Source organism: Periplaneta americana, chromosome 15, assembly GCF_040183065.1.
Source record: "Periplaneta americana isolate PAMFEO1 chromosome 15, P.americana_PAMFEO1_priV1, whole genome shotgun sequence".
In the NCBI taxonomy this organism is placed as follows: Eukaryota; Metazoa; Arthropoda; class Insecta; order Blattodea; family Blattidae; genus Periplaneta; species Periplaneta americana.
In genome coordinates, this window is record NC_091131.1 from 120,301,024 (window position 1) to 120,327,894 (window position 26,871).

At 35.1% G+C, this 26,871-nt stretch overlaps 2 protein-coding genes across 5 annotated transcripts in view; both read right to left on the bottom strand.

Moving 5' to 3' along the window:
- The window catches only part of Rpn13 (regulatory particle non-ATPase 13), a 625,061-nt gene that overhangs the window by 332,821 nt on the left and 265,369 nt on the right, over nucleotides 1-26,871 (bottom strand). The gene's annotated exons all lie outside the window — the stretch shown is intronic.
- AGO1 (protein argonaute-2) overlaps nucleotides 1-26,871 on the bottom strand; it is a 235,727-nt gene that overhangs the window by 7,423 nt on the left and 201,433 nt on the right. For all 4 annotated transcript variants that reach the window (XM_069848071.1, XM_069848073.1, XM_069848074.1 and 1 more), the window contains 2 exons: nucleotides 23,917-24,116; nucleotides 6,816-6,931 (listed from right to left, as the gene is read on the bottom strand). In XM_069848071.1, the coding sequence (XP_069704172.1) occupies nucleotides 6,823-6,931; nucleotides 23,917-24,116 (309 nt within the window). In that variant the 3' untranslated portion in view covers nucleotides 6,816-6,822. The remainder of the gene's footprint in view (nucleotides 1-6,815; nucleotides 6,932-23,916; nucleotides 24,117-26,871) is intronic.

Below are 26,871 nucleotides of genomic sequence, written 5' to 3' on the forward strand. Positions count from 1 at the left end.
ATAGCTCAGTTAATGTAGTTTTGTATGGCTTAAATGTACAGAATAACAACCTGATTAGTCCAGAGAACTTGAAAAAATGACACGACAAATTATATGCAGTGAATCTTGAAACTTTCAATTATCTCTCCTGTAAAAACAATAAAATGTGACATAAGGTTCTTTACCCTGGACTCAATTGTTTTTGAATCGTTGACTCAATAGTTAATACTAGACATATTTTTCTTAAAAATAAATAAATAAATAAATAAAATGTGAATTTTCTAAATTTTGAATAGGGCATTTGCACTAACTTTACACACATCTTTTAAAAAATGAGATTTCACATTATACAAGGAATTTGAATTTGTTTCTGAAACCGAATTCCTGTATTATGGAATACAACCATCTGTTTTTCGTATATTTTTTTTTTGTCTCTGGACATTGTGATCACTAGAGCCCAAATTTCCAAGCACTATCAAATCTTAAAACATGCATGCATTCGTGCACTATCATTCGATAAAACATGCATAATGAAGCGAAAAAACATTAAGAACATAAAAACATAAACTATCAAAACTGAGTTCTACATTGTTACATTTTTATTTTATTTTGAAACAACGTACTACAACTAATTTCTCAGATTTTCTTCACTTAGGCTCCTGTATTTGTCTGAAGAACATTCTTAAACACAAAAAATCATTTTTCTACGTTACAAAAAGTGACAGGTGCATACCTAAGCGAAGAAATTTGGGTTCCACATACTGCTGATAGATGACAGGACTGTGACCCATTTTCAAATTGCACACCACTTCGGTGGGCTACATTATGCATGATGTGTACCTATCTGTGAAGACTTATGTCGTGTACTAGGGTGAGTGTTAAGTGTTCGTGTAAGTGTAGTGTAGGGAATGGCTGAGGATGATGAAGGTGAGGAAGGGAGAAGGGGAAACCCAGTACCAGCACGTAGCCTACTCCTGTCGAATAGCACCAAGAGGGCTGCCAGGCTTAACATCCTCATCCGACGGACGAATCTCTATCAACAGTGACATATGCCTTCTCTCTATATGCACTGTGAAGAGATTTGGGATTTAACCCAGGCATACTGGTGCACGTTATTTATTAACTGATTTTAATATAATTATTACAAACATTTCTTTATGACTCAATTTTTAAGTTAGATATCAATGTGAAATAGCCTTATTAAAAATCTAAAAAAAAAAATGTCTACTACGTGCACTGAAGTATCCCTAATAATTCCAGAAAAAAATCACAATGGAATCTCTAATGCAGTAGTGTCAGAGTTGTAAGCTCCAAAACCAGTTGTGGAGTTAGAGTCGGAGCTTGAACTTGCTTATGTTGTGGAAGCACCGGAGCACGCAACAGGCATAGTGGAGCGCTACACTCCGTTTAGGCTCTGTCTGACAACGCTGCTCTAATAGTTTAATGGAAATTTAATTACTTACAAAACAATGTGTAGCAGACCGGTGCAGCAGCAGTGGATGGGAAGCATTGACCACGCACTGGGAGATTTATCGACACAGGACGATCGAGTGAATGTTGCAACATTACACCCAGTATGAATCAAGTCATTCGAGGAAACACTGGTAACTTACACTTGTATTCACTTATTATGATATCTTCAAATATTTGTACATTTTGCATTTGCATTTGTTTTCATTCACACCACACTTTAAATTTTCACTTGCCTACCTTTTTTCTCGAAAGAAAACTGTTTTATTAAAGCTTCAATTTTTGACAACGGAAGGAAAGAATGTAATTTTAATGTACTAGTTATTGGTTTTAGATTGTGATATCTGGCCTGCAAATTTTCAGTGTGGTTTTTTGTGCTTATTCAGGAGACAAAATATAAATGACATGTTAGAAACGTCTTTTGTGCCCAATCAATTTTTTTGGTGTTTATTTTTATTTATTTTAGTAGGTTATCAACATCTTAGGTTATTTGGCATCTGAATGAGATTAAGGTGATAATGCCGGTGAAATGAGTCTGGGGTCCAGCATCGAAAGTTACCCAGCATTTGTTCATATTGGGTTGAGGAAAACCCCAGAAAAAACCTCAATCACATAACTAGCCCCGACCGGGAATCGAACCTGGGCCACCTGGTTTCGCAGCCAGATGCGCTGTTACTCGACAGGTGTGGACTTTTTGGTGTTGTTACAGGATCTTGACCGGGTTGTAGGCTAGCTCTCGTAGCAAGTCTTTTAACAATTCAGCTGCTATTACACTATCAAAGTTCTCTGACAAAGATCTTTTATAAAAGATTTCTATACCTTGAAACAAATATGGCAGAACGCAAATATAACTGTACTGTTGCTACCACAAAAATTCTGATATCAGAGTGTGAAGAAAATTAAATGTTGTAAATAAATCATTTGTATAATGTAAGTACAGTGAAACTTGTGTAATTCGAACGTTTTTAATTCGAATGATTCTTTATTTCGAAGTTTTCCTTTGTCCCCTTGAATTTCCTATGGAAACAGTGCATAAATATCGTCTTTTATTCGAACATAATTTTGTTTAATTCGAAGAAAAAAAAAAATCCAGAATGGACATGAGTTTTACAGTGAAATGTGGCAAAGGCGGAACGAGCCAATACTGTAACAAATTGACCTGACCATAGGGGTTGGAGGCTGGAACCGGGAATGCATTGTATCTCCTTTTTGGAGAAAGTGGTCCCAGTGCGGGTTGACAACCCTTGGAGTGTCATTCACCTCGAAAGTACAGTTACCGTACTCAGTTAAAACGGTCACTGTGCATTGCTTTTCACAAACTCCGAAACCCCGATCTTTCACTTCCGAGAGCTAAGAAGATTCATTCAGGGACACCAAAATGTGCATGGTTCTCTGTTTGATGCATTAAATAAACTGGAGCACTTTACAGTAACCCAGCAAATCAATAAAAAGAAGCAGACTAAAATCACATCCTACTTAACAAAGGCCTAGTAAGGTATGTTTTTTAACTACTGTATGTGTTGTGCATAAATGTTTACTAATTACTGTACCGTACTGTATTTATGTAATAGGCCTATCATTATACAGCACTATATTTTCTTGTATTATAATACCTTTTGTCTTGAAATGTTATAGTAATACATAGTACATACAGTACACCTGAAGTTTGCCTTCTGCAGTACCATTTTTTTAATTCTTGTATTATAATACCCTGTTGTCTTGAAATGTTATAGTAATACATAGTACATACAGTACACCTGTAGTTTGCCTTCTGCAGTACCATTTTTTTAATTCGAATTTTTCCATAATTCGAATTTTTTCTTATGCCCTTCAGATTCGAATTACACAAGTTTCACTGTATTAATATCATATAATATTTTATAATAATTTGTATAACTTTTCAAGTCCTCGCACTGTTGCTCTTTCAATAAATTCTGATGGATGCCTCTTTTATCACGTTTCGCAATCCACAGTTTAACTCACAGGCTTTTCTTTTTCAGTAAAATGCTTATGTAATAACTGTACTATCAAGTATTGTCACTGATATAAAAATTAGACGGCTGGAGTGGCTGGGCCACATTATCAGAATGGACAATAATAATATTCCTAAAAGATTACTAGATGCCACGCTAAGTGGTAAAAGAAGAGCAGGAAGACCTAAACTACGATGGTTGGATGATGTTCAGGATGATCTAGTTAAAGCAGGAATTAAGAGATGGAGACGGAGAGCCCTAGAGAGGGAAGATTGGGCGGCAATTCTTAAGGAGGTCAAGGCTAAACTAAAAGGGCTGTATGACCACAGATGATGATGATGAATAACTGTACTAACTGTAGCTAAACAAGCATAATACTGTTCTTCATTCATGGTGTTATGAACTTAAGGTGTAAATATTAGTATCAACAAATCATAAACTTAAAGGTAAATATTAATATCAACAAATCATAAAGGTAACGTATAAATATTAGTATCAACAAATCCTCGGAACACGTGTTAACTGTTGTGGAACAAGTGTTAGTTGAGCTTTTGTTCCTAATTTTAGGTTATCTTTGATAAAACATTTTATGTAGTGGAATATACCCCAAATCCTATCTTTTATCACATTCTTTGTCAAAGAACTTTCAACTTTAATAGTGTAATAGCAGCCTCCTGCAATGCCATCACATGGACCTTTACCATGCAACATTGCAAAGAAGTGCATTCAGCGCTAATTCCATAATCGTCTTCATGTAAGCAGATATTTTTAAAATTAATTTAGTTTTTGTATTGTGAACTTGATCCATCAGAAAAGTAGATAAATTTTCTCATTTCGTTGAATTCTTGCTTTAAGAAATTGACTGCTTCGGATTGAAAAAAGTGAAAGGAATCGATGTCGTGTTTCATGCTTTCTGAGAGGACAACAATACTTTCGTGACGAATTTCTATACCTTCTTTGAAATATACTACAAAAGGATATATTGTGGCTTGGCAGTTGTTCCAATGCACACTTTGTACTGAATCTTGTATTACAAAAGAATAATTTTCAGAAAAGTCTGCAATAACTATGTAATTTTCAGGTTGTACATTTTCTTTGCATTCCGTAAAACTTTCCACATGCAGCCTTCTAGCACACGTATATGTGTAGGCCTATGGCCGCAAAAGGTTCATTAGCAGATTTTTAACTTGGCTATTTAATGTAGTAATTTTACTTTGAAAAAATGATCAAAAAATTAGGCCAAAATTTAAATTTATTCGTGATATGCCTAAAGTAATAAAAAATATTGTATTTAGTCTTTCAAATGCGCCAAATCCTAAATCTAACTGTATGTGGGCACAGAATTCCAAGTGAACTTATAGAACAGTGCGCACATAATTTGCGTAATTTCTAATAGTCATAACTGCACAAATAATTAATAATTATGGAAATAAAACAATAGGTGTCTCCTTATTTGATGTCTGGAATTCATGAAAAAAAAAATCGACTATTTACGAGAAGGTCGTGTTTTGTTGCTGTGCAATTTGACTTGGAATGACTCTATAGCAACACTTCACAATTCGACACAAAAGTATACTAGATTGTAGTTTGCAAGAATGCTGTTTCTGCCTCCCTTTCTTTCTTTGTCTTTTTACTTCCGACTTGTAAAGAGTAAAAGTATAATGGGAAGATTTAGTGGAAAGTCCAAAGACTATTTGTCAGGTATGGTCACGAAACCATATTACCGGTACCTTTCTTTAATTTTTTTTCTCTCAATAGACAAATAACGTGGCAATACCAGAGATTCTACGAAGCACTTTCAACATAATATGTACACTAAAGCCAGAAAAAAAGGATATAATATGCAATATAAAAGTCTAAATATGTGCTATTAAATCTAAAATAGGGGGAAAGGAACTGGCCACCCTATCCCATTGTCTCTTGGCCTAGTTGCCTCATATGTGGTACCTTGTTGGTATCACATGTAAGGTTCAGACCTGTCTTCCGACAGTTGACTAAACAACAACAAATCTAAAATCTTCAAAATATGCATTATGCATGGATTCTAGTCTCAAAAAAGTCAGATCATGCAAACATCCACAGAGAAGGTGCAGTTATTTGGAAAAGATGGCATAAAACGAATATTTGCAAAGTTTGAGAAGTGTAGCAAGCTTATATAAAAACATGCATTTGCAAGGAAATCTGGGCTCTAGTGATTACACTAAAACACAAACAAATGATGTTCACTCTTTTGCTGTTCTGCTCTGACTAGTGTAACAGGAATCACTTGTTATATCTGCATACTGTAATGTAGCCTTACTGTACCTACAATGTATGATGGTTTTGCAGTGATGTATAGTAACAATATGCTTTTTCTGTAAGAACGTAAACAGACTATTTTGGTTCCTCCCCCCCCCCCCCTTCTAGTGATAACAGAGCAACTGTGAAATGAAAATATCAACAGGAAACCAGAAGAAACTACTTTCGCTTTGTTCACAAATTTCACAGAATATACTAAGTACCAAGCCTTAGTCAGCTAAGAGACTGTTAGCTACAGTTTTTTCCTCATTCAATTATTCCACTTCACATAAAACTTCTTTCAAAATATCCCCCTTCTCATTCCTAAATCACATTTTACAATCTGATTGTGACAAAAGAAGATATGCTTCTAAACTGACTGATATTTGTCTCTAACCTGCTGTATTATATAAACTACTGACATTACAGCAGGAAGTAACAGCTGGAATTATTTTATGTTTATCCCCAACTTGAGGGAATCTCAGTACAGCCTAAACTAAGGAATGAAACACTTTCACTCCTTTTGCAACTGAAATAAATTTAGGTTTTTGAATAAACATTGATTTTACTTATGTAACCAGATTAATATGAAAAGAGATTTAATTGTTATCCCTTAGCATTTTTTCACATTTATGAGTCACGAGATAAACCATATTATGGTTAATGCATTGGTTTTTACAACTACAGACATGGGTCTGACAATCTGAGAGACAAAACAGAATCTGTAAGAAATGGTCAGTTACTGAAGAAGTTTTCCATTACTCCTTATTATGACATCCATCAACCAAGTAAAAAATTGTGTGTGCATATCACACACACATAAAATTGATTTAAATCTACTAAATTTTCATGTCATGGCATTATACAATAAAAGAGGTATAGATTGTTAATTTTTATCACTTTGAAAGTTTCATGCAAATTTGTGTTACAAAGTGTACCAGTACATCGTCTCTAAACGTTTTTGGAAGAGATACTTATTATCAATATGAAGTAGCACATTTTTATTAATAAAATATAATGACAATATATAAATGCTAATGGCTTTACTTCGAAATAAATGCATTAGAAAGCAATTAATCTGACAGTAACAGTTTTACAAGATATATTGACATATACCTGCACATCAGGCGAAGTACATAACCTTCTTTGTGTCAGCATGAACTGTAATGGCGCGTGCCATGGCACCAGGAGTTCGGTCTTCACTACAGCCTGACTGATGTGAGCCTTCACCACTGAAATTAAACAAGTATTGAATAGTCTACATTATAAAGAAACTTTTATGCCATAAAATATTTTTTTATAGTACAATTTTTTTTCTCTCTTTACACATTTGAACAATTCGTATTTTCTAACCTACAGTGAACTGTTTTCAAAATTGTCAATTAATATCATCTCATTTACAACAGTACAAAATAAAGACACACGGTATTTCTAATAAATTATGCTGCATACAAACATAAAAAACTAAACAAGTAAATTCACAGACATTTTAGGAGAACAATTATAAAACAAATTAAGCTAAAAATTCATAACAAAGTATCAAATCAAGCACCCTTACACAGCAGCGAAATGTACTCACAACACAGCACAGAAGTAGACTGGAGTCATATGAAATGTTCTTACAATAATTAATAGATATTAACATTAAAAGGCAAAATCAAAGATCAAATATATAGAAGTTGGTAGATCACCATTTATAAAGAATGCCCCTTACATATACTCCTAAAATCCAAAGGGAGATTGGGTGTTGGACATCCTAATAGCAAACAACAATACTTCCACTCACTATGGAATGGAAGTAAAACCCACTCTTTAATTGGTAGCCACTCTTTAATTGGTAGGAGTCGCTACAATGAAGGCTACTGATTATCTTGTGTGTCTTCATCAATATTCATTTTATATATCAAAATTCTGAAGTAAATAGAATAAGTTTAAATTAATTCTTTTGATAAAATTCATAAGATTTACAGCTGGTTTCACTATGTCAGATTCAATCTACAAATGTTAATTTTCTTAAGTCTCATTAAAACCAGGAAAGTTTAATAAATAATAATCAACAAGAAAATGACGACACGTCAGTTTAATGACTCCTTAGTTCATGTGCACACTACACAAGAAGGCCATGAATCTTTAAGTACAGAGCAAGCAGAAAGTCCCCACACTCATATGTTGAAAAATTGCTACTAGGGTATTTAACTGGATGAGTCAGCAAGTAAGGTGGCCAGGAGGAATGTACGACGATTTGTCCCAAGCAAATAGTATCAGTAACTTTCGTTCCATATTTTTATTCCAGAGATGCTTAGTCCCTTCTTTTTTGTGTCCCAATTTTTTAGTTCCAAACTCCTTTACGTTTCAAGCTCAAGTTAAAGTAATTTGTGTATTTCATGAAATTCTAATAAAATACAAATAAATTACAAATGATTTAAAAGTGTACTAGCTTTATTTAATTCAAGTTCATATATTAGAATAAATGTCATGAAACAGCAAAAAGGACTGTATTTTTAAGTGACAATGTCATATGAGTTCTGAGAATACTCTAACCATAACATATAGGCTTGTCGCTATATTCGTACCTAACGAGTGAAATGAACAGAAATGTGGGACAAAGTGTCTCATTTTGGTCCCAGTCACGTGGTATGAACATTTGATACAAAAACTATTTATGACAAAATAAGTTCTGCGATGTAGTGACCTGGGATGAACCGTTCGGGATGAAAAGTCGTACTAAGAGCCAGAAGCTGTAGGGATTGGTATAGCAGCGCAGGACTGGTTTGTATTAATTTTAGAACCATGCAGTTATTACTATACCCATTATGAGACTACAAGCTTAGGCGTGATGGATTTCCTTTTATGTGCACACTTTATTAGAAGCATATTATGAATGAAGTGTTATGAAAAGTAAGTAAGTAAATGGAGACATCCATTTCCTGATGATCTTTTATTGGATAAAAAAGCTGTGTATAATCTTGTGTGCTGGTTTCATGATATTGGTTCCGTGGATGACATGACAAAGTGGAATACCAACGTGAGGTTCAAATGGATAAAACTTCACGAAAATCGGTAACACTTTTGTTAGGGGAGCTGCAGGTAAGCCCGGTCAGTTGGGAATGCCGGTCACCTCTTTATCTCCAAAACAATAATTCGATTTTGTCTTCCGACTGGTGCTGCACTTTTGGAAGGATGACATTAACTATGTGCAAAACTCTTTTTGTAGTAGTTGAAGCCTAGCTGTTACTAGGAGTATTTGTATGTTTTCGTTGATATTCTGGTACCTACATTCATTAATTTATGGTTGCATTTTTACAAACTGTCTGCAATGAAGGCAGTGCCGGTCAACTGACTGCCATTACCTTCACTATACCGGCATTACGTTCGCGTGAATATAACATTTCGAAAAGCATCTCATGCATTATGTCAAGTGATATAGTTTCAATCTTAATAGTTCACGCGTTTAATATTACTCATTTATTTTTATTAATTGTTTATTCACTAGTTAATTAATTATGTATCTGTGTATCTAGTCGTCTATTTATTTATTTTTGCATTTCCTTGAGATGGTTAGCAAATACAGGCATAAGACAAACAGAGGCAGCTTGACAGCAGAAGATCTTCAGAGAGCCCTAAGAGCTATACAGGCTGGAAAGTCCATCAGGTCAGTGTCGAAGTCTACTGGAATCTCCTTCAGCACACTTTAGGAGAGGATAAGTAAACAGAACTATAATGAATTTTTACTCCTGACCAAGAAGCAGAGATGTGCAACCAGTTAAAAATTTTGGCAAATTCCTTCTATGGTCTTATGCCAAACGATGTAAAGCATGCAGCCTTTGAGTTTGCTAAGCAAATAAAATAGAACATGAACATCCATTCTCCAAAGAAACAAAAATGGCAGGACGTTATTGGCTTGAAGGTTTCCTGAAGCGAAACCTTTCTTTGTCTTTGAGAAAATCAGAGGCAGTAAGTATTAACCGCATTAAAGGTTTCAATAAGGAAGAAGTTCGAAATTTTACACTAATCTTGAGGATGTTTTTCTAAAATATGGATTCTCGGTATCACATGTCTACAATGTAGACGAAAGAGGGATTGGAACCTGAAACTATTTTGGCACCCAAGGGCCAAAAACGAGTAGGAGCAGCTACAAGTGCAGATCGTGGCACACACACCACTGCGATGTGTGCCATGAGTGCTGCTGGGAACTATATTTGCCCGATGTTTATATTTGGTCGGAAAGGAATGTGTCCGACTCTAGAAAAAGGCGGACCTCCTGATGCACTGTACAGCTGTTCCAAAAATGGATGGTCCAATGAACTTTTCTTGAAGTGGTTGGAACATTTTGCCCATCACACCCGTCCTACTCCAGAAAACCCTAACCTTCTGATCCTTGACAACCATTACTCACATTGCACCTTAGAGGCATATGAATTCTGCAGGGTAAAAAGTACTGTTATGGTTGGATTGCCACCCCACACTTCTCACAGAACCCAGTCACTTGATGTGACATTCTTTGGACCTCTCAAGACGGCATTTAATAAGCAGTGTGACAGCTATATGAAAATGAACAAGTAAAAGTGTATCAGACCTGATGATCTTGCCAGAGTTGCAAACATAGCAAATGTTTTTTGCCAGATTTTGAAGCAACAGGAATTTTTGCTTTAATTCCCAATTTGTCTCCAGATTCTGCTTATTATAGCCCTGATCTTCACCCAGCCACATCACAGAGTAATCCCTCTACTCAGTCAAATATCTGCTCATCTGATCCTGTTTCCGCTCCACCTGAGTGCAATGTTGCAGTCAACCGTTTCTATAGCTGTCAGTGAAACACCAGGAGAAAAGAAAAAACGCAATTACATACAAATCAGTATTTCCGAAATTTTGAAAGCTATATCATCATCATCATCATCATCATCATCTGTGGTTAAACAGCCCTTTTAGTTTAGACTTGACCTCCTTAAGAATTGCCGCCCAATCTTCCCTCTCTAGGGCTCTCCGTCTCCATCTCTTAATTCCTGCTTTAACTAGATCATCCTGAACATCATCCAACTATCGTAGTTTAGGTCTTCCTGCTCTTCTTTTACCACTTAGCGTGGCATCTAGTAATCTTTTAGGAATATTATTATTGTCCATTCTGATAATGTGGCCCAGCCACTCCAGCCGTCTAATGTTTATATCAGTGACAATACTTGGATCTTTATATAATTTTTGTAGTTCAGAATTGGTCCTAATTCTCCACTCTCCCTTATCATAAATAGGGCCATAAATTTTTCTTAAAATTTTCCTTTCCCACGTATTTAAGATGGTTATTGCTCGTTCAGGTAGAGTCCAGGTTTCGCTTCCAAAAGTCACCGTAGGTTTAATAATTGTTTTATAAATCCTCACCTTCATTTTTTTTTTAGATATATCTGGTTCTTATAATTTTATCTAATGCTCTGAGGCGTCGATTGCCAATGGCTATTTTATCCTTGATCTCAGTTAATATGTTGTTATCCTCGGTATCGATCCGAGATATCGGAACCTTGACACTTTCTCAAAAGTAACCTCATTTAAGACAACGGTTTTTACAGTATTGTCTCTCGTGGTTATGTTATTCATATACTTTGTCTTTGTTCTGTTAATATTTAAATTTGAAGCATTTGTCTCATTATGTATCTGTTTGAGGACATCATCTAAGGATGACACATTCCGTGCAAATACAGCTACATCATCAGCAAAAGCAAAGTATTGAAACATTCTATTAAATATGGTTCCCCCTGGATTAATGGCAATCTTTCTGATAACTCGCTCTAGACCAATATGAAAGCTATATCAGCTGGACCTATTACATCTAACAGTAGAAGATCAGGAAGAACAAAAAAGCAGCACTCTGAAGTACTCACTTCTACACCTATGAAGAAAACGTTTGAGGCTAAAGAACAGAAGAAACTGTCGCAGAAAAAAGAAAAGAAATCCGATCCTAAAAGGTCTGCTGCGAAGAGATCTGATGCAAAGAAAAAACTCCCAGAGAAGTTGTTTGAATATTCATCAGAGGATAATGATCTCGTCATGTGTGATAACAGTGATGATGAACTGAGAGTGACAGAAAGAAGTGCTCTCTGTGCAATGATTATGGTATCAAGCTGCGGAAAGTGGGTACCTGCAGAGTGTAGTGGTTGTGATAGTGCCAAGGGGTATGAATGCGACTACTATCTTAACATAACTGATTAAATTCCGTTCAGAGACCTAAGAAAAACTTTTAACTATATCTGTAACTGAAAAAATATAAGACTGTGTTTCATGTAACTTCCTTAAGGCGGATTTGTAGCTAATAAAATATTGTATGCAGTTATTTTGTTTTTTTAAATATAATTTCTAACTGTTTTGAAGAAAGACAGATATAAACATAAGACTTTAAATTTACATATTCATTATAACATCGTTTTTGTATAATTCCATTGATTGGTACACACATTGTAACGTAGAAAATATTAAATAAATCATATAATAGGTCGTTCCCTTTAAATTCAATTGTAAATTTCATGACCGTTATTACCTTCATGTGCTGGGAATGCCGGTCAATGCAGTGGTCTTTAATTAAGGAATTTATATAAAAATTAGCAACTGTTTATAAACTGTAAATAGATGCAGTTGAAAGTGGATAGTTCAACAGTTCTAATGACTTCACTAAAATTCAAATTGGATTATTAGTTGTCTGATACAGTCACATTTTGCTTAGGTGACCGCCATTGCCTGCATCTCCCCTACAAGAAGTTGAATCATCACACAGACCAACACATAAGATCTGAAATTAGCCAAGCTACATGCACATTGAATAATCATTATCCAGGAGCTGAATCTGCCAGATACAGAGAAATGTCGCCATTACTGCCAGTGGTTCAATACATTCACATGCAACAATGTAAGTATTCTGTATAACACTTTTTTCACAGCATTTGGGCAACTGTTGTGTTATATCATGAAGGATTATTGGGCTTTTGTTTAAGACAGCAGTCAATACCTTCAAGGATATTGTGCAACAGTTATGGCAATATTGGAAGGGGATGGATGAGGGTCACTGTTTGTTTCAACAAGACGGTGCTATTTGTACTGTAAATGAGACAGATCATGGCAACATTCATGAAATTTTTCGGCAACCAAATCATTTCAAAAAACGTATGCCCCTCACGTTCCCTTGTCGTGAATTCTTCAGCTAACTTTCTGTGGGGATATTTAAAAGAAAGAGTCTATAAAGGCAACTCTTGTAGACTACATACACTAAAGCAGGAAATTTTTTAACTGTATTGCATAAATAACAGCAGCAACATTGGACAAAGTGTTGCAGAACATCGCCATGAGAAGCTATTACTCAACAATGCTACATGTCATCAACACATTAATTTATCCAATATAACACTGGCTTAGTTTCCACCTAACACCATCAGTGTCACCCAGCCACTGGATCAAGGTGTGATCTACACTTTTAAAAGCCATTACACAAGACTAGTTCTACCAAGTAGTAATTGCAAAGACGGAAAATGCAAGCAATGTCAATGAAATTGCGAAATGCATTTTTGTCTAGATCCTGTGAACTAGATTCATATGACCACACAGAAAATAAAGTAGGAAACAATCACCAACTGTTTCAAAGAGGAAAATTTCCTTTCTCATTCTAAATAGGATGAAGACTTGGATGAATCAGAAAACGATATAGAAGTCATATCAGTTCTATGTTCGAAAAGGAAGTTTCACATGGATGCTGCAGAGTACATCAATGGTGATGGTGACATTTCTAGATATGACATCTATGATTCTGCTACACACATTGTCATAAATGACGACCAACAAAGCAAAACTGATGATGATAACAATGAAAAGGAGCAGGAAACAGACGTTCCAACAATTTTAAGGACATAAGAGACCTATATTTGCCGCAAACAAAAATCTTAAGCAACACCAAGCAGATGAAACTGACAGGATTATAGTACAATGTTAGATATTAAATTTAGTGTGATTAGTAAAGTTTAATAAGTGAATTGCAAAAACATTTGTGCAGAAAATACATTTATCAGGCCTGCCAATGTCAGCTTTTACGTTTTTTTATGCCTGTCAGCATGTCAGCGCACCATACACCTGTGTCAGTTTTTTTTTTAGAAATTCAAATAAGACATATGTCAATCTTTTTTTAGATTAACGCACTACCTTCCTTCCCAAAGTTTTGACAACAAGTCTTTGTTTTGAATAACAGAGGACACTACTGTCTCCAAATGTTCAGTTGGGACTGGTTGAAATGGTGCACGTAATCATCATTAGAATGCACTACAAAATGAAATCTGATATGTGCTTTGCGATTGTCATTTTGTTCCTGACGCCATTTTTAATGTAATATAAGAGAGAATTTGGCAGCAATTAAATTTTAAAGATTTTTAAGATGTGTATCAAAACTAATGGTTTATATTGATGTAGAATAATATAACGAGAATTTTACATTTTGCTTTTTTAATACTTTTACAGATTCTGTATTGGGATCATGTTTGAGAGTGATAGTGATATGGAATGCACACCAGAAAAGAGGCCAAAAGTTGAAGTCTTGCCACGTCAAGTTCATTTTAATTTTGATCATGGGCAACAGTTTCTGTAGACAGTAAAATCAGGAAGAGGAACAAACTATGCAAAATGTACATTGTAATGCGTATGGGATGTGAACATTAGCAGCAGAGGAAAAGCCGCATTGAGTGCTCACGTGAATACATATAAACATAAACATGTTGTCTTTATTTACTCGGAGTGCAACAGCTATTGAAAGAAATAAATTACAAATGCTGAACTTCTGTATGCTTCACATATTGTGGAACATAATTTTCCTATTGCTAGTTCATATTGTTGTGCAGGAACTTTGTTTAGAAGAATGTTTTCTGATAGCAAAATTGCAATAGAATATTCAGTATACGTACAAAAATGAGTTGCAAACGATTGTTTGGCATATGTATCAATTGCACAGGTTGTAAGAATGATGATTGAACTTCCATTTTCTCTTACTATTGATGCAAGTAACGATCAAGAATTGTTGAAAATGAATTCATTAACAATGACGTATGACATAAATCAAGGGAAAGTGATATCGAGATTTTTAGATATGTGTGCAATTGCAAAGTCTAATTCCGAAAACACATTTAATTCCATGAATGATACTTTAATTAAACATGGAATTAATTGGACCAATTGTGTTGGATTGAGTGCAGACAACACAGCTGTAAATACTGAAAAACACAGCAGTATCAAGATCAGAATATGTGCATAAAATGAAGCTCTTTATATATATATATATATATATTATTATGAAACTAAGAAAAAGAAACCGTGGTTTGATGAAGATTGTTGCATGGTAGTAGAAAGAAGGAAACAGGCAAAATTGAAATTCTTACAGGATCCAGTTGAGGAGAAGAGAGATAATTATTTCAATGAAAGACGGGAAGCAAGTCGTACACTTAGGAATAAAAAGAGAGGTTACTTGAAGGAAAAACTGAATGAGGTAGAAACAAATAGTAAGAATAAAAACATTCGAGATTTATATAAGGGTATAAAGGAATTTAAGAACGGATATCAGCCAAGGGTAAACATGGTCAAGGATGAGAATGGTGACTTGCTTGCAGACTCTCCATCAATCCTAAACAGATGGAAAAACTATTTTGCGCAACTCCTAAATGTACATAGGCCAAATAGAAATGATCGGGACGAAATTGAAATACAAACTGCTGAGTCATTTATACCCGAACCCACGCTTTCAGAAGTCGAAATTGCGATAGAAAATCTGAAAAAGTACAAGTCTCCAGGTATCGATCAAATTCCAGCAGAATTAATACAAGAGGGTGGAAGTGCATTATATAGCGAAATTTATAAACTTGTACTTGCTATTTGGGAAAAGGAAATTGTACCAGAACAATGGAAGGAGTCCATAATTGTACCTATTTTTAAAAAGAGGGACAAAACCAACTGTGGTAACTTTCGAGGAATATCACTTTTGTTGACGTCGTACAAAATTATGTCCAATATTCTTTTGAGAAGATTAACTCCGTACGTAGATGAAATTATTGGGGATCATCAGTGCGGTTTTCGGCATAATAGATCGACTATTGATCAGATTTTTTGTATTCGACAGATAATGGAGAAAACATGGGAGTATAAGGGTACAGTACATCAGTTATTCGTAGATTTCAAAAAGGCATATAACTCGGTTAAGAGGGAAGTATTATATGATATTCTTATTGAATTTGGTATTCCCAAGAAACTAGTTTGATTAATTAAAATGTGTCTCAGTGAAACATACAGCAGAGTCCGTATAGGTCAGTTTCTATCTGATGCTTTTCCAATTCACTGCGGGCTAAAGCAGGGAGATGCACTATCACCTTTACTTTTTAACTTCGCTCTAGAATATGCCATTAGGAAAGTTCAGGATAACAGGCAGGGTTTGGAATTGAACAGGTTACATCAGCTTCTTGTCTATGCGGATGACGTGAATATGTTAGGAGAAAATCCACAAACGATTAGGGAAAACACGGAAATTTTACTTGAAGCAAGTAAAGCGATCGGTTTGGAAGTAAATCCCGAAAAGACTAAGTATATGATTATGTCTTGTGATCAGAATATTGTACGAAATGGAAATATAAAAATTGGAGATTTATCCTTCGAAGAGGTGGAAAAATTCAAATATCTTGGAGCAACAGTAACAAATATAAATGACACTCAGGAGGAAATTAAACGCAGAATAAATATGGGAAATGCGTGTTATTATTCGGTTGAGAAACTCTTATCATCCAGTCTGCTGTCCAAAAATCTGAAAGTTAGAATTTATAAAGCAGTTATATTACTGGTTCTTCTGTATGGTTGTGAAACTTGGACTGTCACTCTGAGAGAGGAACATAGGTTAAGGGTGTTTGAGAATAAGGTGCTTAGGAAAATATTTGGGGCTAAGCCGGATGAAGTTACAGGAGAATGGAGAAAGTTACACAACACAGAACTGCACGCATTGTATTGTTCACCAGACATAATTAGGAACATTAAATCCAGATGTTTGAGATGGGCAGGGCATGTAGCACGTATGGGCGAATCCAGAAATGCATATAGTGTTAGTTGGGAGACCGGAGGGAAAAAGACCTTTAGGGAGGCCGAGACGTAGATGGGAGGATAATATTAAAATGGATTTGAGGGAGGTGGGGTATGATGATAGAGACTGGATTAATCTTGCACAGGATAGGGACCGCTGGCGGGCTTATGTGAGGGCGGCAATGAATCTTCGGGTTCCTTAAAAGCCATTTGTAAGCACGCACACACACACACACACACACACACACACGCCCTTGTCACATCTGCCATAATGCTGTTAGAAAAGGACATGGAGCATTGGCCATTAATAGAACAACTGCATTGTATCCAGCTCTCAAATCATATTTATTGTCTATTGATGACTCTGCTGCTATATGCATGAGACAAACATTTGTTTGAGGATCCTATGACAGAGATATATTTATTGTTCTTTCAGGGTATATTGCCTGTATTCAATACTTTCAATTTGACACTGCAAAGAGAATCTCTACGCCTATTTTCAATAAAAGATTTGATGTCAGAATTGCTATGCAAATTAATTGGTAGACTTGTACAACTTGAGGCATTCAATGTTCAAGACCCCAGTAAGATTGATTTTGACAGGACAAACCAACTTGACAATACAAATTTGTTTATTGGTTTGTCAGCTACTAGACAAGCTATTTGATAACGGGAGAGTAGACAAAAAATCATGTTGAAACATTTTTTGAGGGAGTTAAAGCATTCTTTTGTACATCAGTAAAATATTTACAGTTGAACTGCCTCTTACAAATAAAGTTGTTTCCAATAGTGCTTTTTTGAATGTTAAAAACAGTGAAAGCAGCTTCAATTAAGTTAAATATTTTCTAGTAGGTTCAAAAATATAACGAAGTTCACCAATGGTGACATAAATAATTTGTATGATGAATTTATGCAATTCAAATGTAAACAAAGACAACTTACAGAGAATCTGTTGATTGTGAGGTAGGTTGGAACAATCTGTACAATGAAACTGACTACAATGGTGTGTAAAAAAAAAAAAAAACTGTGCAGGGTTGTGCAAATAGTTTTAACTTTGTCCCACAGCAATGCAACAGAGGAAAGAGCATTCAGCCCAGCACGAAAATGAACAGAACACTCTCTTCTCTTATATGTTGCAAGATGAATTGAGGGGAAATGTTATGAACAGGAATTTGATGAGAAATTCTTACAGAAATTAAGTGTGTCACTGACAACTACAATAAAAGTAAATCTCACAAGTAAACTGACTTCTTCTTTGAAGTCACTATTTTAAATAGCAATTAACTTCAATGTCAGCCAGTCGACTTGGGTAGCATAGTGTGCTTAAATGCGACAGACTCATGTCAGTAGACTTAGTGGTATGTAAAAGAACTCTTGTGGGACAAAATTCTGGCACACCGGCAATGCTGATATAACTTCGACAGTTGCGAATGTCGTTAAATAAACCATAATTTATTATTATTATTATCAATGTCAGCCTTTTTTATCCTTTGCGAGTTTCTGTAGATACCGATATCAGCTTTTCCTAGATTTGAAACTTGGCAGGCCTGATTTATATCAAGATAATTCACCAAAGTATTAAACAATAGAAAGCTGATCTAATGTGAGTAATGTTAAGGAGAATATTTTGTACTTCTTGCAATCTGCAGCATGCCATTTTGTTTTTCCATTATACAAATGATAAAATATTCCATTTTAACTTCATACCTGTATAACATGGAAACCTGACCACAACAGAAAAAAATTAGGACCCTGTCACTTCCGTCTTGAACAGGTTTCACTGTATAAGCAAAAAATTCACAAACTTTGAGTGTGGAGACTCTTTGAACACTCTGTATAAGCAAAAATGTACGCCTACTCTAATTAAAGTGATGGGCATTTATACTAAGAATTGTCTGCATAATAACCATGCTTGGAGGTTAAAATATATGTTACAGTACCGTTAAAACCCAAAATCTGTCAAAACCAGTTTCAGCTAGTAAAAACTAATTTAAAAGATGTAGATAAATAGAAAGTGAGTTTTCGTGAGATCTAGAATCAATGACAGGTTAGGTTTGGTTTATTTAGGTTTTTGGTTTGTTTAGGCTTTTACCAAACAAAAGTCCGAACAATCCAAACCTAACCTGACTTTGATTCTGGATCTTACGAAAACTCGCTTTCTATCGATTTACATTTGTTTTAACTAGTTTTCACTAGTTGAAATTCATTTTGACGGATTTCGGGTTTTAATGGCAACATATATAATAACCACTCATGGAAGTTAAGTGCGTTGTTGTTGTTGTTGTCTTTGACATAAAACAGTGAAAATTACATTAAAAATGAAAATATCAAACAAGAATCAAGTAAAAGAGAGACTATAATTTAAAGCCCTATGGATAGGCATTGGCACATTAAATTGAAAATTACAGACATAATTTCAAATAAAAAGATGACAGCGCAACAAATACCAAACACTTGCAATCCAACAAATGTTAGGAAAAACAATGTTAAATGAATCTGTCGCATAAAATTCTAAATGTCAAGAATTGCTGTGCAGAAGTAGATGGTCTATTAGTTATGGCATTACTAGTTCTTGTTCCAATTTGATCTCAGACATTATGTTGTAAATTTGTCATTATCTAGCATTAGTAGCTGTTACTCCTTTCTGGTGAAATATATATTCCCATGATTTATAAATACTGTATTTACTCAGCTATAGGACCCCACTGCCTTAATTACTACCCCTTAATTTTTGAGAGTCAAAACACAAAATTCTTGAAAATTGACGATTTCCTTACCACAGTCAACCTAAATCTGGCAACATTGCCTGTCTTTGGCTTCTGTGACAAGCGAATGGTGCGGCGATAACAGTAAAACCTATGCTTTCCTGGTTCCAAACTTGTTTCCCCCTCCCACCCACTTGCTCGCCTTTCTTCACGCATCCAGTCTTTATCTTATCTTAGATGTGTATTGTGAAAACTTAAAAGCAGGATGAATTTTACGGCCCCTATAAATTAAGTGCTGTCGAGTTTGCAATGAAAAATGGCGTAAGAGCGACATCTCGTGAATTCGACGTACAACCTAAAATGATTTGGTATTGGCATAATCAGAAGGATCAACTAATGTTGGTGAAAAAAGACTGTAAATCTTTTCGTGGAATCCGAAAAGGAAAGTCGAAGAAGTCGATAAAAAAAGTATTAGAGTGGATTGTTGAAACAAGAAACAATATGCTGTGACGCATGAAATGCTAGAATTCAAAGCACGTGAAATTGCGAGAAACCAAGTGATCTCAAGTTCAGAATTTAAGATGAGCCAAGGCTGGGCAGCACGATTTATGTGTCGAAACAATTTGAGTTTGAGGAGAACTTCACTATGACAATGGCTTCCAGCTGATTGCACAAATAAATGACAGAATTTCATCATTTCATGATAAGATTCCAAGAAGAACATAACTTTCTTCTATCGTAAATTAGCAATGCTGACCAAATGCCAGTTTACTTTGACATGCCAACAAGCACAACGATAAACACAGCAGGTGGATCAAGTGTTTTAGTGAAAATCTTGGGTGCTGAGAAGCTATGGTGTACCGTTATGCTATGTGTAACTGCAGACAGCAGGAAACTCTCGCTATATGCTATTTTCAAATGAAAAACTCTGCCTAAAGCAGATTTCCCGAAGGGTATTCACATTCGTGTACATGGTAAAGGGTGGATGGTGGTGGATCTGGCGAAAGACTGGCTAAGAACAGTATGGGAACAGCATCCAGGAGCTCTCCTTAATAAACAATCTATGCTTGTACTGGACAGCTTTTGTGGCCACTTAACCGACAGTGTAAAGAAACAAACTGCACTAACTAAAACATATCCAGTGATTACCCAGGAGTTTTTACATCCGTTTTGCAACTATTGGACATCTTCGTAAACAAGCCTTTTAAGGACCATATGAGAAGTTTTTACACTAACTGGATGGTGGACAATGTGCACGAGACAACAAAAGCTGTAAAAATCAAGCGGCCATCAGTACAAAGTATTTGCAAGTGGATTGTGCATGCTTGGGGACTGATCACTCCTGAAATTGTTGGAAAGCGTTCTAAAAAAACTGGAATATCATGTGCATTAGATGACTCTGAAGATGAACTTCTATGGAAAGAATGCAAAGAAAATGAAGACCCAGACTGTAGCAACGATGACAGCAGTGAAGCCATCAATGAGGATAGTGTATGATTCCAACAACAATAGGTACCATTACCACGAAAATCGTCTGTAGCTGCATTTAGATTGGCAACAGGCCATGATTGTTTGGCCAAACACCTGCATAGAATTGGAATATATCAGTCCACTAACTGTCCATTGTGCAACTCAAACCAAGAAATGGATTCGGAACACCTCAAAATCTGTGCTTCAGTGGCTGGTCATGATAATATCTTTGAAAAATATTGGAGTGCAAGAGGTCAAATGACTTTATTGTCAAACGCCTGGCATTAGAAAACAACAACAACAGGTACCATATAATTTTTTGCCTTTCGCAAATATTTTTGTGAAGCATGAACATTATTACCACCAGTATTAAAAACAAGGATTTTCGTGTTACAAGTTGCCATTTTACATTCAATCTGCATGTTCTTTGGTCTACTGGCAATGCTATTCACCACATTTCGATAGCATCTTCACGGAAGTTATTGCTGCGTGGGATGCTTGCAGACGAACTATGACAGCAGTGAATTGATTACATAAATTTAAACTTTGTTTATTTTAATTAAATATGTCATATTATGTAGCATCAAAATAAAATAGCTTATTTTTTTAACCCTCAGTTTCCCAAACAAATTGATTTTACGAAGTTTCCGCCTATAGGACCCTCCCCCAATTTCGAAAGTAAAAATAAAGGGAAAAAAGGGGGTCCTATAGCTCAGTAAATACAGTACAGTAATTCCTCCCACATCTGCGAAGATTACATTCTGAAACCTGACATAGATAATAATGAATCCTATAAATAAGTCTTTTTTCATTAACTTACATACCAACGATAAAGTTTAACTAACAAATTACCAACAATAAAACATTAGGAGACGTGAATAATACTGAAATATTTCATACGACTTTCTTTCTTGTTTTATTAGGTCGATAATTCGCACTTTTTCACTGGTAGAAAGTACTTTACGTTTTCTGTCAGTATTTGAACTGCCAGAATCATTACTTCTACGTTTGATGCCATTATTAATTTTGTAACAGCATTGTGAATAAGTGGAAAAGAACAGACCTACTAGTGAGAGCTAAAAAATCATTTGAAGCTAAGGCTAAGCACATATCATTCCTAGTGAAGCTTAGGCTACTTTTAGACTAAATGGAAATTCCACAATGTTTTCCTTGCACTGCAAAAGCACAGTGATACCACTTTCACAAGAGTCACCTATGAATATGAAAGTAGCCTAACAGCAGTGTTGCCAATTGAAATGTATGGAAAGTCACAAAACAATAGTTCAGTAAGTCACTATATTCCTTATTATCAATAAAGAAAGTTTTATTTTTGTTACTAAAAATAATCACCGAATCACTGTTCAAGCAGAAGAAGAGTGAAAAGAAATTCTCACCAAAAAAGTAAAAAACCGCCAGATTTAGCAACGAATGGCAACACTACTAATAAATAACATGACGCATGCACAATATGCATGTTGTTCTTGTTCACACCATCATTCTGTGAGAACTTTGGAAGGGGACTCTCGTTGCTAGGTTGCTACTCCAGCACTGTCAGGACAGTGAAAAGTAGACTAAATAATGGAGGAAATGCCATCTAAGCACATGGTTGGTGATTGATATTAAGAATACAGGATGCGACTGCATTCTAGATTTCCTATGAAACTCTTCTGATTAAGACACTAGACGCTAAACTATGTTAAAAAATTATTGCTCAAGATTAAATGAAACTGAGGACACAGATTCCGCAGATAAGGGGACATTACTGTACCCCAGAAATGCCAACTAACACCCAGAATCGCCAACTAACAATCAAAATTGTCTACAGTTTTTGCTACAAACACTGAATATAATGTCAATTAAAAGAAAACAAGCTCTTTAAAAATTGTTAAACATCTCACATTTGTCAAGTGTCTTGATTATGGCTGGTAACAGCAGCTGTTAATATGCCTAATCTTCAGCAGATATTTGAATCTTAGAATCATCAGAACATGACACATTTTCTACCCCAATTCAGTTACTGAATTCTACTATAAAATACAAAATGTAACTGTCATGGAAATCCCAAGAACAGACTTTGTTGGACATAATAAAACACTTAGCATGTAATCTATGAATATGATTCATTCAGCTTCGAAACATTCAATTTGTTAGAAGAATAGCAACAAAAGGGCAAGTGAGTAAATTTCCAAAACAGATTAAGAATTAAGGATGTGAAAACGGTATCACAATATGCCTACTGAAACTTACAGCTTGATTCAGGGATTTTGGCCCCTGCAAAAAATAAGTCGGTAGACTAAGAGTGAGTTACTCATTACTACTGGCAGGTTAGGTCACACAGGTCAGGCCGTGCAGTCATAACACCTAACACTTCCATCTTATCATGTCGCGGTACACTCTGTCTTGAAATACAATATTCTTCCACACATTCCGTTACTAACCACTACGTCTGTTGACTAAACAATGTCATGATGACATATTTTCTTGACACGAGTGTCCCTCAGCTTCAAGCATAGATATTTTCATTCTTCCTCTTCCCCTCCTATGCACATATGTGATTAAATTTCTTTCTTATGACGCAACACACAGCTCGCTCACTAGCCAAACAACCAAGGACAGGGGCCATTAACGCTGAATCGAGCTGTAAGTGTTAAGGGGTGATTTAATCTGTTTCTAATGTTACTCTAATCTGTTTTATACTAAATTATATACAGAAAATTCAACAGTACTTTCTCATTTAGCTTATTGCAGACATACATTTTTAGATTAACTGCCTAAAAGTCATTCTTTCATAATTCCTTCTTTTCCCCATTTGTGTTATCAATTAGGAAACAATTTATCTCTTTGCTATAAATGAACCTCAATATTGTAAAGTTCATTAGAAGACTGTTTATTAACATAAAAGGAAAAGGATTAACTAATATACCACAAACAAAAATATCAAAGTCATTAAAAGTTCTATTACTATGACATACCTGTCATGCTCCTTCTCCACGAGATGATAGCGTGCCCTAAATGCAACTAAGTGTGCATAATACGCAGGGGCAGGTATGGATACAGATCGTGTACACCTCACATAGGTATGACAGAGTTGATAGGTGAGGCATTGAAGTTCATCCGAATCAAAATGGTTGTCATCCCAAAGAACATGATAATGACTGGGACGACTTGTACCCTGAAAGATTTTACGGAATAATTTTCTTGAAAATATGCTCTACCTGGTGCATATTTGTGATATGTATTATTTTAATCCTGCGTCTTTTGTTATAACTTCTTTCCTAAAGACTCTTTGCTAATAAAAGTGTACTGACAGTTAACATGAATCACTTGCTCTCATCCTGTTGTCTGGTCTCAAATATAAAAAATCAGTGTTTATTATACCACACTCTAAATGAAAGGATGAAGTTAAAAAAGTTGTAGTATAATAATTATTCACAACACATTTCGGATTTGGTATTGACACTGAATACAAACCACTATGAGTAGATTTTCAAGTCTTTTCGAGCATTACACGTAAGTTACTTTCTTTACTTTCAAAACTGATGTATGCATATTTCATGTAGCTATATGACAACTTAAGCATTTTGAGAAGAGGAATGTATACGTGCTGAAAAAGATATCAAATGGCTGTGAAGCTGCTACTTCTGTTCCACTTTTTCCTTTGTCATGTGGTGTGGTTCCATGACAGGGCAGCCACTAATACAATGGTGTCCACAACAACATCTAGTAGGTATTTGGGTTGAGAGGGAGGATCAGTTCTATCATCACCTCTACCATCAGACCACAGTTGCGACATTGTTTGGGGATAACTGAATCTTCTTGTGTACAATATTTACATCAAGAAATAAGAAGAATCCTGGAAGTTAATACATCCTGAGGCCTGTTTCACAATGCTAACAAATTACAAATTAACAATTTACAAATAACAAGTAAAAGATTACAAATGCTTGTAAACTGTGTTTCACAATGCTATCTTATTAATTTGTAAAGTTTGACGAACGACAGTTTACAAAAATCATTAAGGAGCAGAGTTAAAGTCGCTGTATTTTTATCACTATTGATACATATGTTTATATTTTGTACTAAAATAGATTATTCTCAGCTTGTTGATTCATATTTCACCAACAGAAAATATAAAGTGTTGTTAAAAAAAATTAAAAGTATTTAGACTTTTATATATTGGCGACAATGGAATTTCGTGTGATGTGATTGGTCGAGTATACCAATACGTTGATTGGTTGGTCTGTTACTTAAATGACCAAAGTTAGCGCCAAATTCAGTCAAATAAGTAAATAACAGATCGGTCCACATACAAATATGCAATTGATAAAATAATTACAATGTCTAACCATAAAATCAGGTTCATTTTTTGTGTTAATCCATCAGTATATTTATTAATGTTGCATCCATAGCCTCACAAACATTAGTGAACCCAGCAGCATAAAAATCCTGTGCTACAGTAAATAACATTTGGTGATCAAAAGCCTGCCACGAATTTAACTCTTATATAATTACGCGGTATTCTTAAGTATAGCGCAGGACTCATTCGAAACCTTTAATTAAATTCATACAATAATACAAACGTGTTATTAATTCTTGGCCAGAAAATTTTACGTATACGTCTTTGTTTGATTAGGCCTAAATTCAATATCTTCATCTGAGTCATTAGAACTATTTAACATCAAAACTGCTTTAGTTTAATTCTTAATATTACCCAGTTACTCAAAAATTAATTTAATATATCTTTATTGTATTTATTCACAATTTGTTGCAATATCAAACTTTACACGTCTCAGAGTTATTGTAGAAAATGTGCTAACTTTACAAGTAAAGTTTACACGTTTGTAAAATTACCCTTCACTGTGAAACAAAATACTTGTAAAGTGCGCAAAATTTAATTTGTAAAGATTTGATTTCCTTTGTAAAGTTCAACATTACAAACAAAGATTGTGAAACAGAAGTTTACTTATGGTACTTGATGGCACTACTTTGTTAGACATGAAACTGAAACCAATACTGACAGCAAAAATTCTGAGTACCTGTAGTGACTGTATCACATTTTATTTTAGTTATTTTGTTCAGCTGGAATAAAAACATCTTCCTATTTAATTGTTTTTTATTATCTCCTGTTTAATTAATTAATTAGTTTGCACAAGGCCTGTGGATGGCTTGTTATGTGCAAGTGTTTCAGGAGCAGCAGCTTTACACCTATACAAGGCTCCAGTGTACAATGTTCCCTACCTCAAAATGCTTGTGTTGTCCCATCCAATAGTCACACAGAGTTTGTCCCCATCGTTTCGTCATACACAATCAATTTGCAAGATAAATAGCATATTAATGATTAAAGCAAATTTTCATGTTGCAAAAATAAATACACTGTAACAAATATAAAACTCTCTATCTTTACCATGATTAATATCATTTACACTGCTACCCATCCCACCATCATTATCATCCCCAAATCTTATAACCAACATCACTGTCATTCCACCATTACCATAATCACGACCATTGCTGCTCTAGGCTGTGGCCTACTGAACCTCTGCTAAATCTGCCTCTCATCTTATGCATGTATTGTTTTCCATTGCTATAACTACTTCCAAATAGTTCACACTTTGTTGAACTTAAAGATGCCAAACACTTATCGAAAATAAGTTAAAGTAATATCACAGTCTACTATATACAGTCACGAAGCTTGGGATAATTTTTTGCCGAGTTGCATTTTTCGCGATAGTTGCTAGCCGCTTGGAGCACTGTGAGTACTAGGAACAATAGACTGTGTCACTTCTGTTGTGACTCGCTTAACCCGATCACGAAGGGCGGCATTTCAACCATATAAATTAATTGGAATGCATAAAGAGTAACATATATTTCTCTAAAATGTAGTGTAATTGCATTAATAAAATTTAAAACAATGATTAGGAGACACT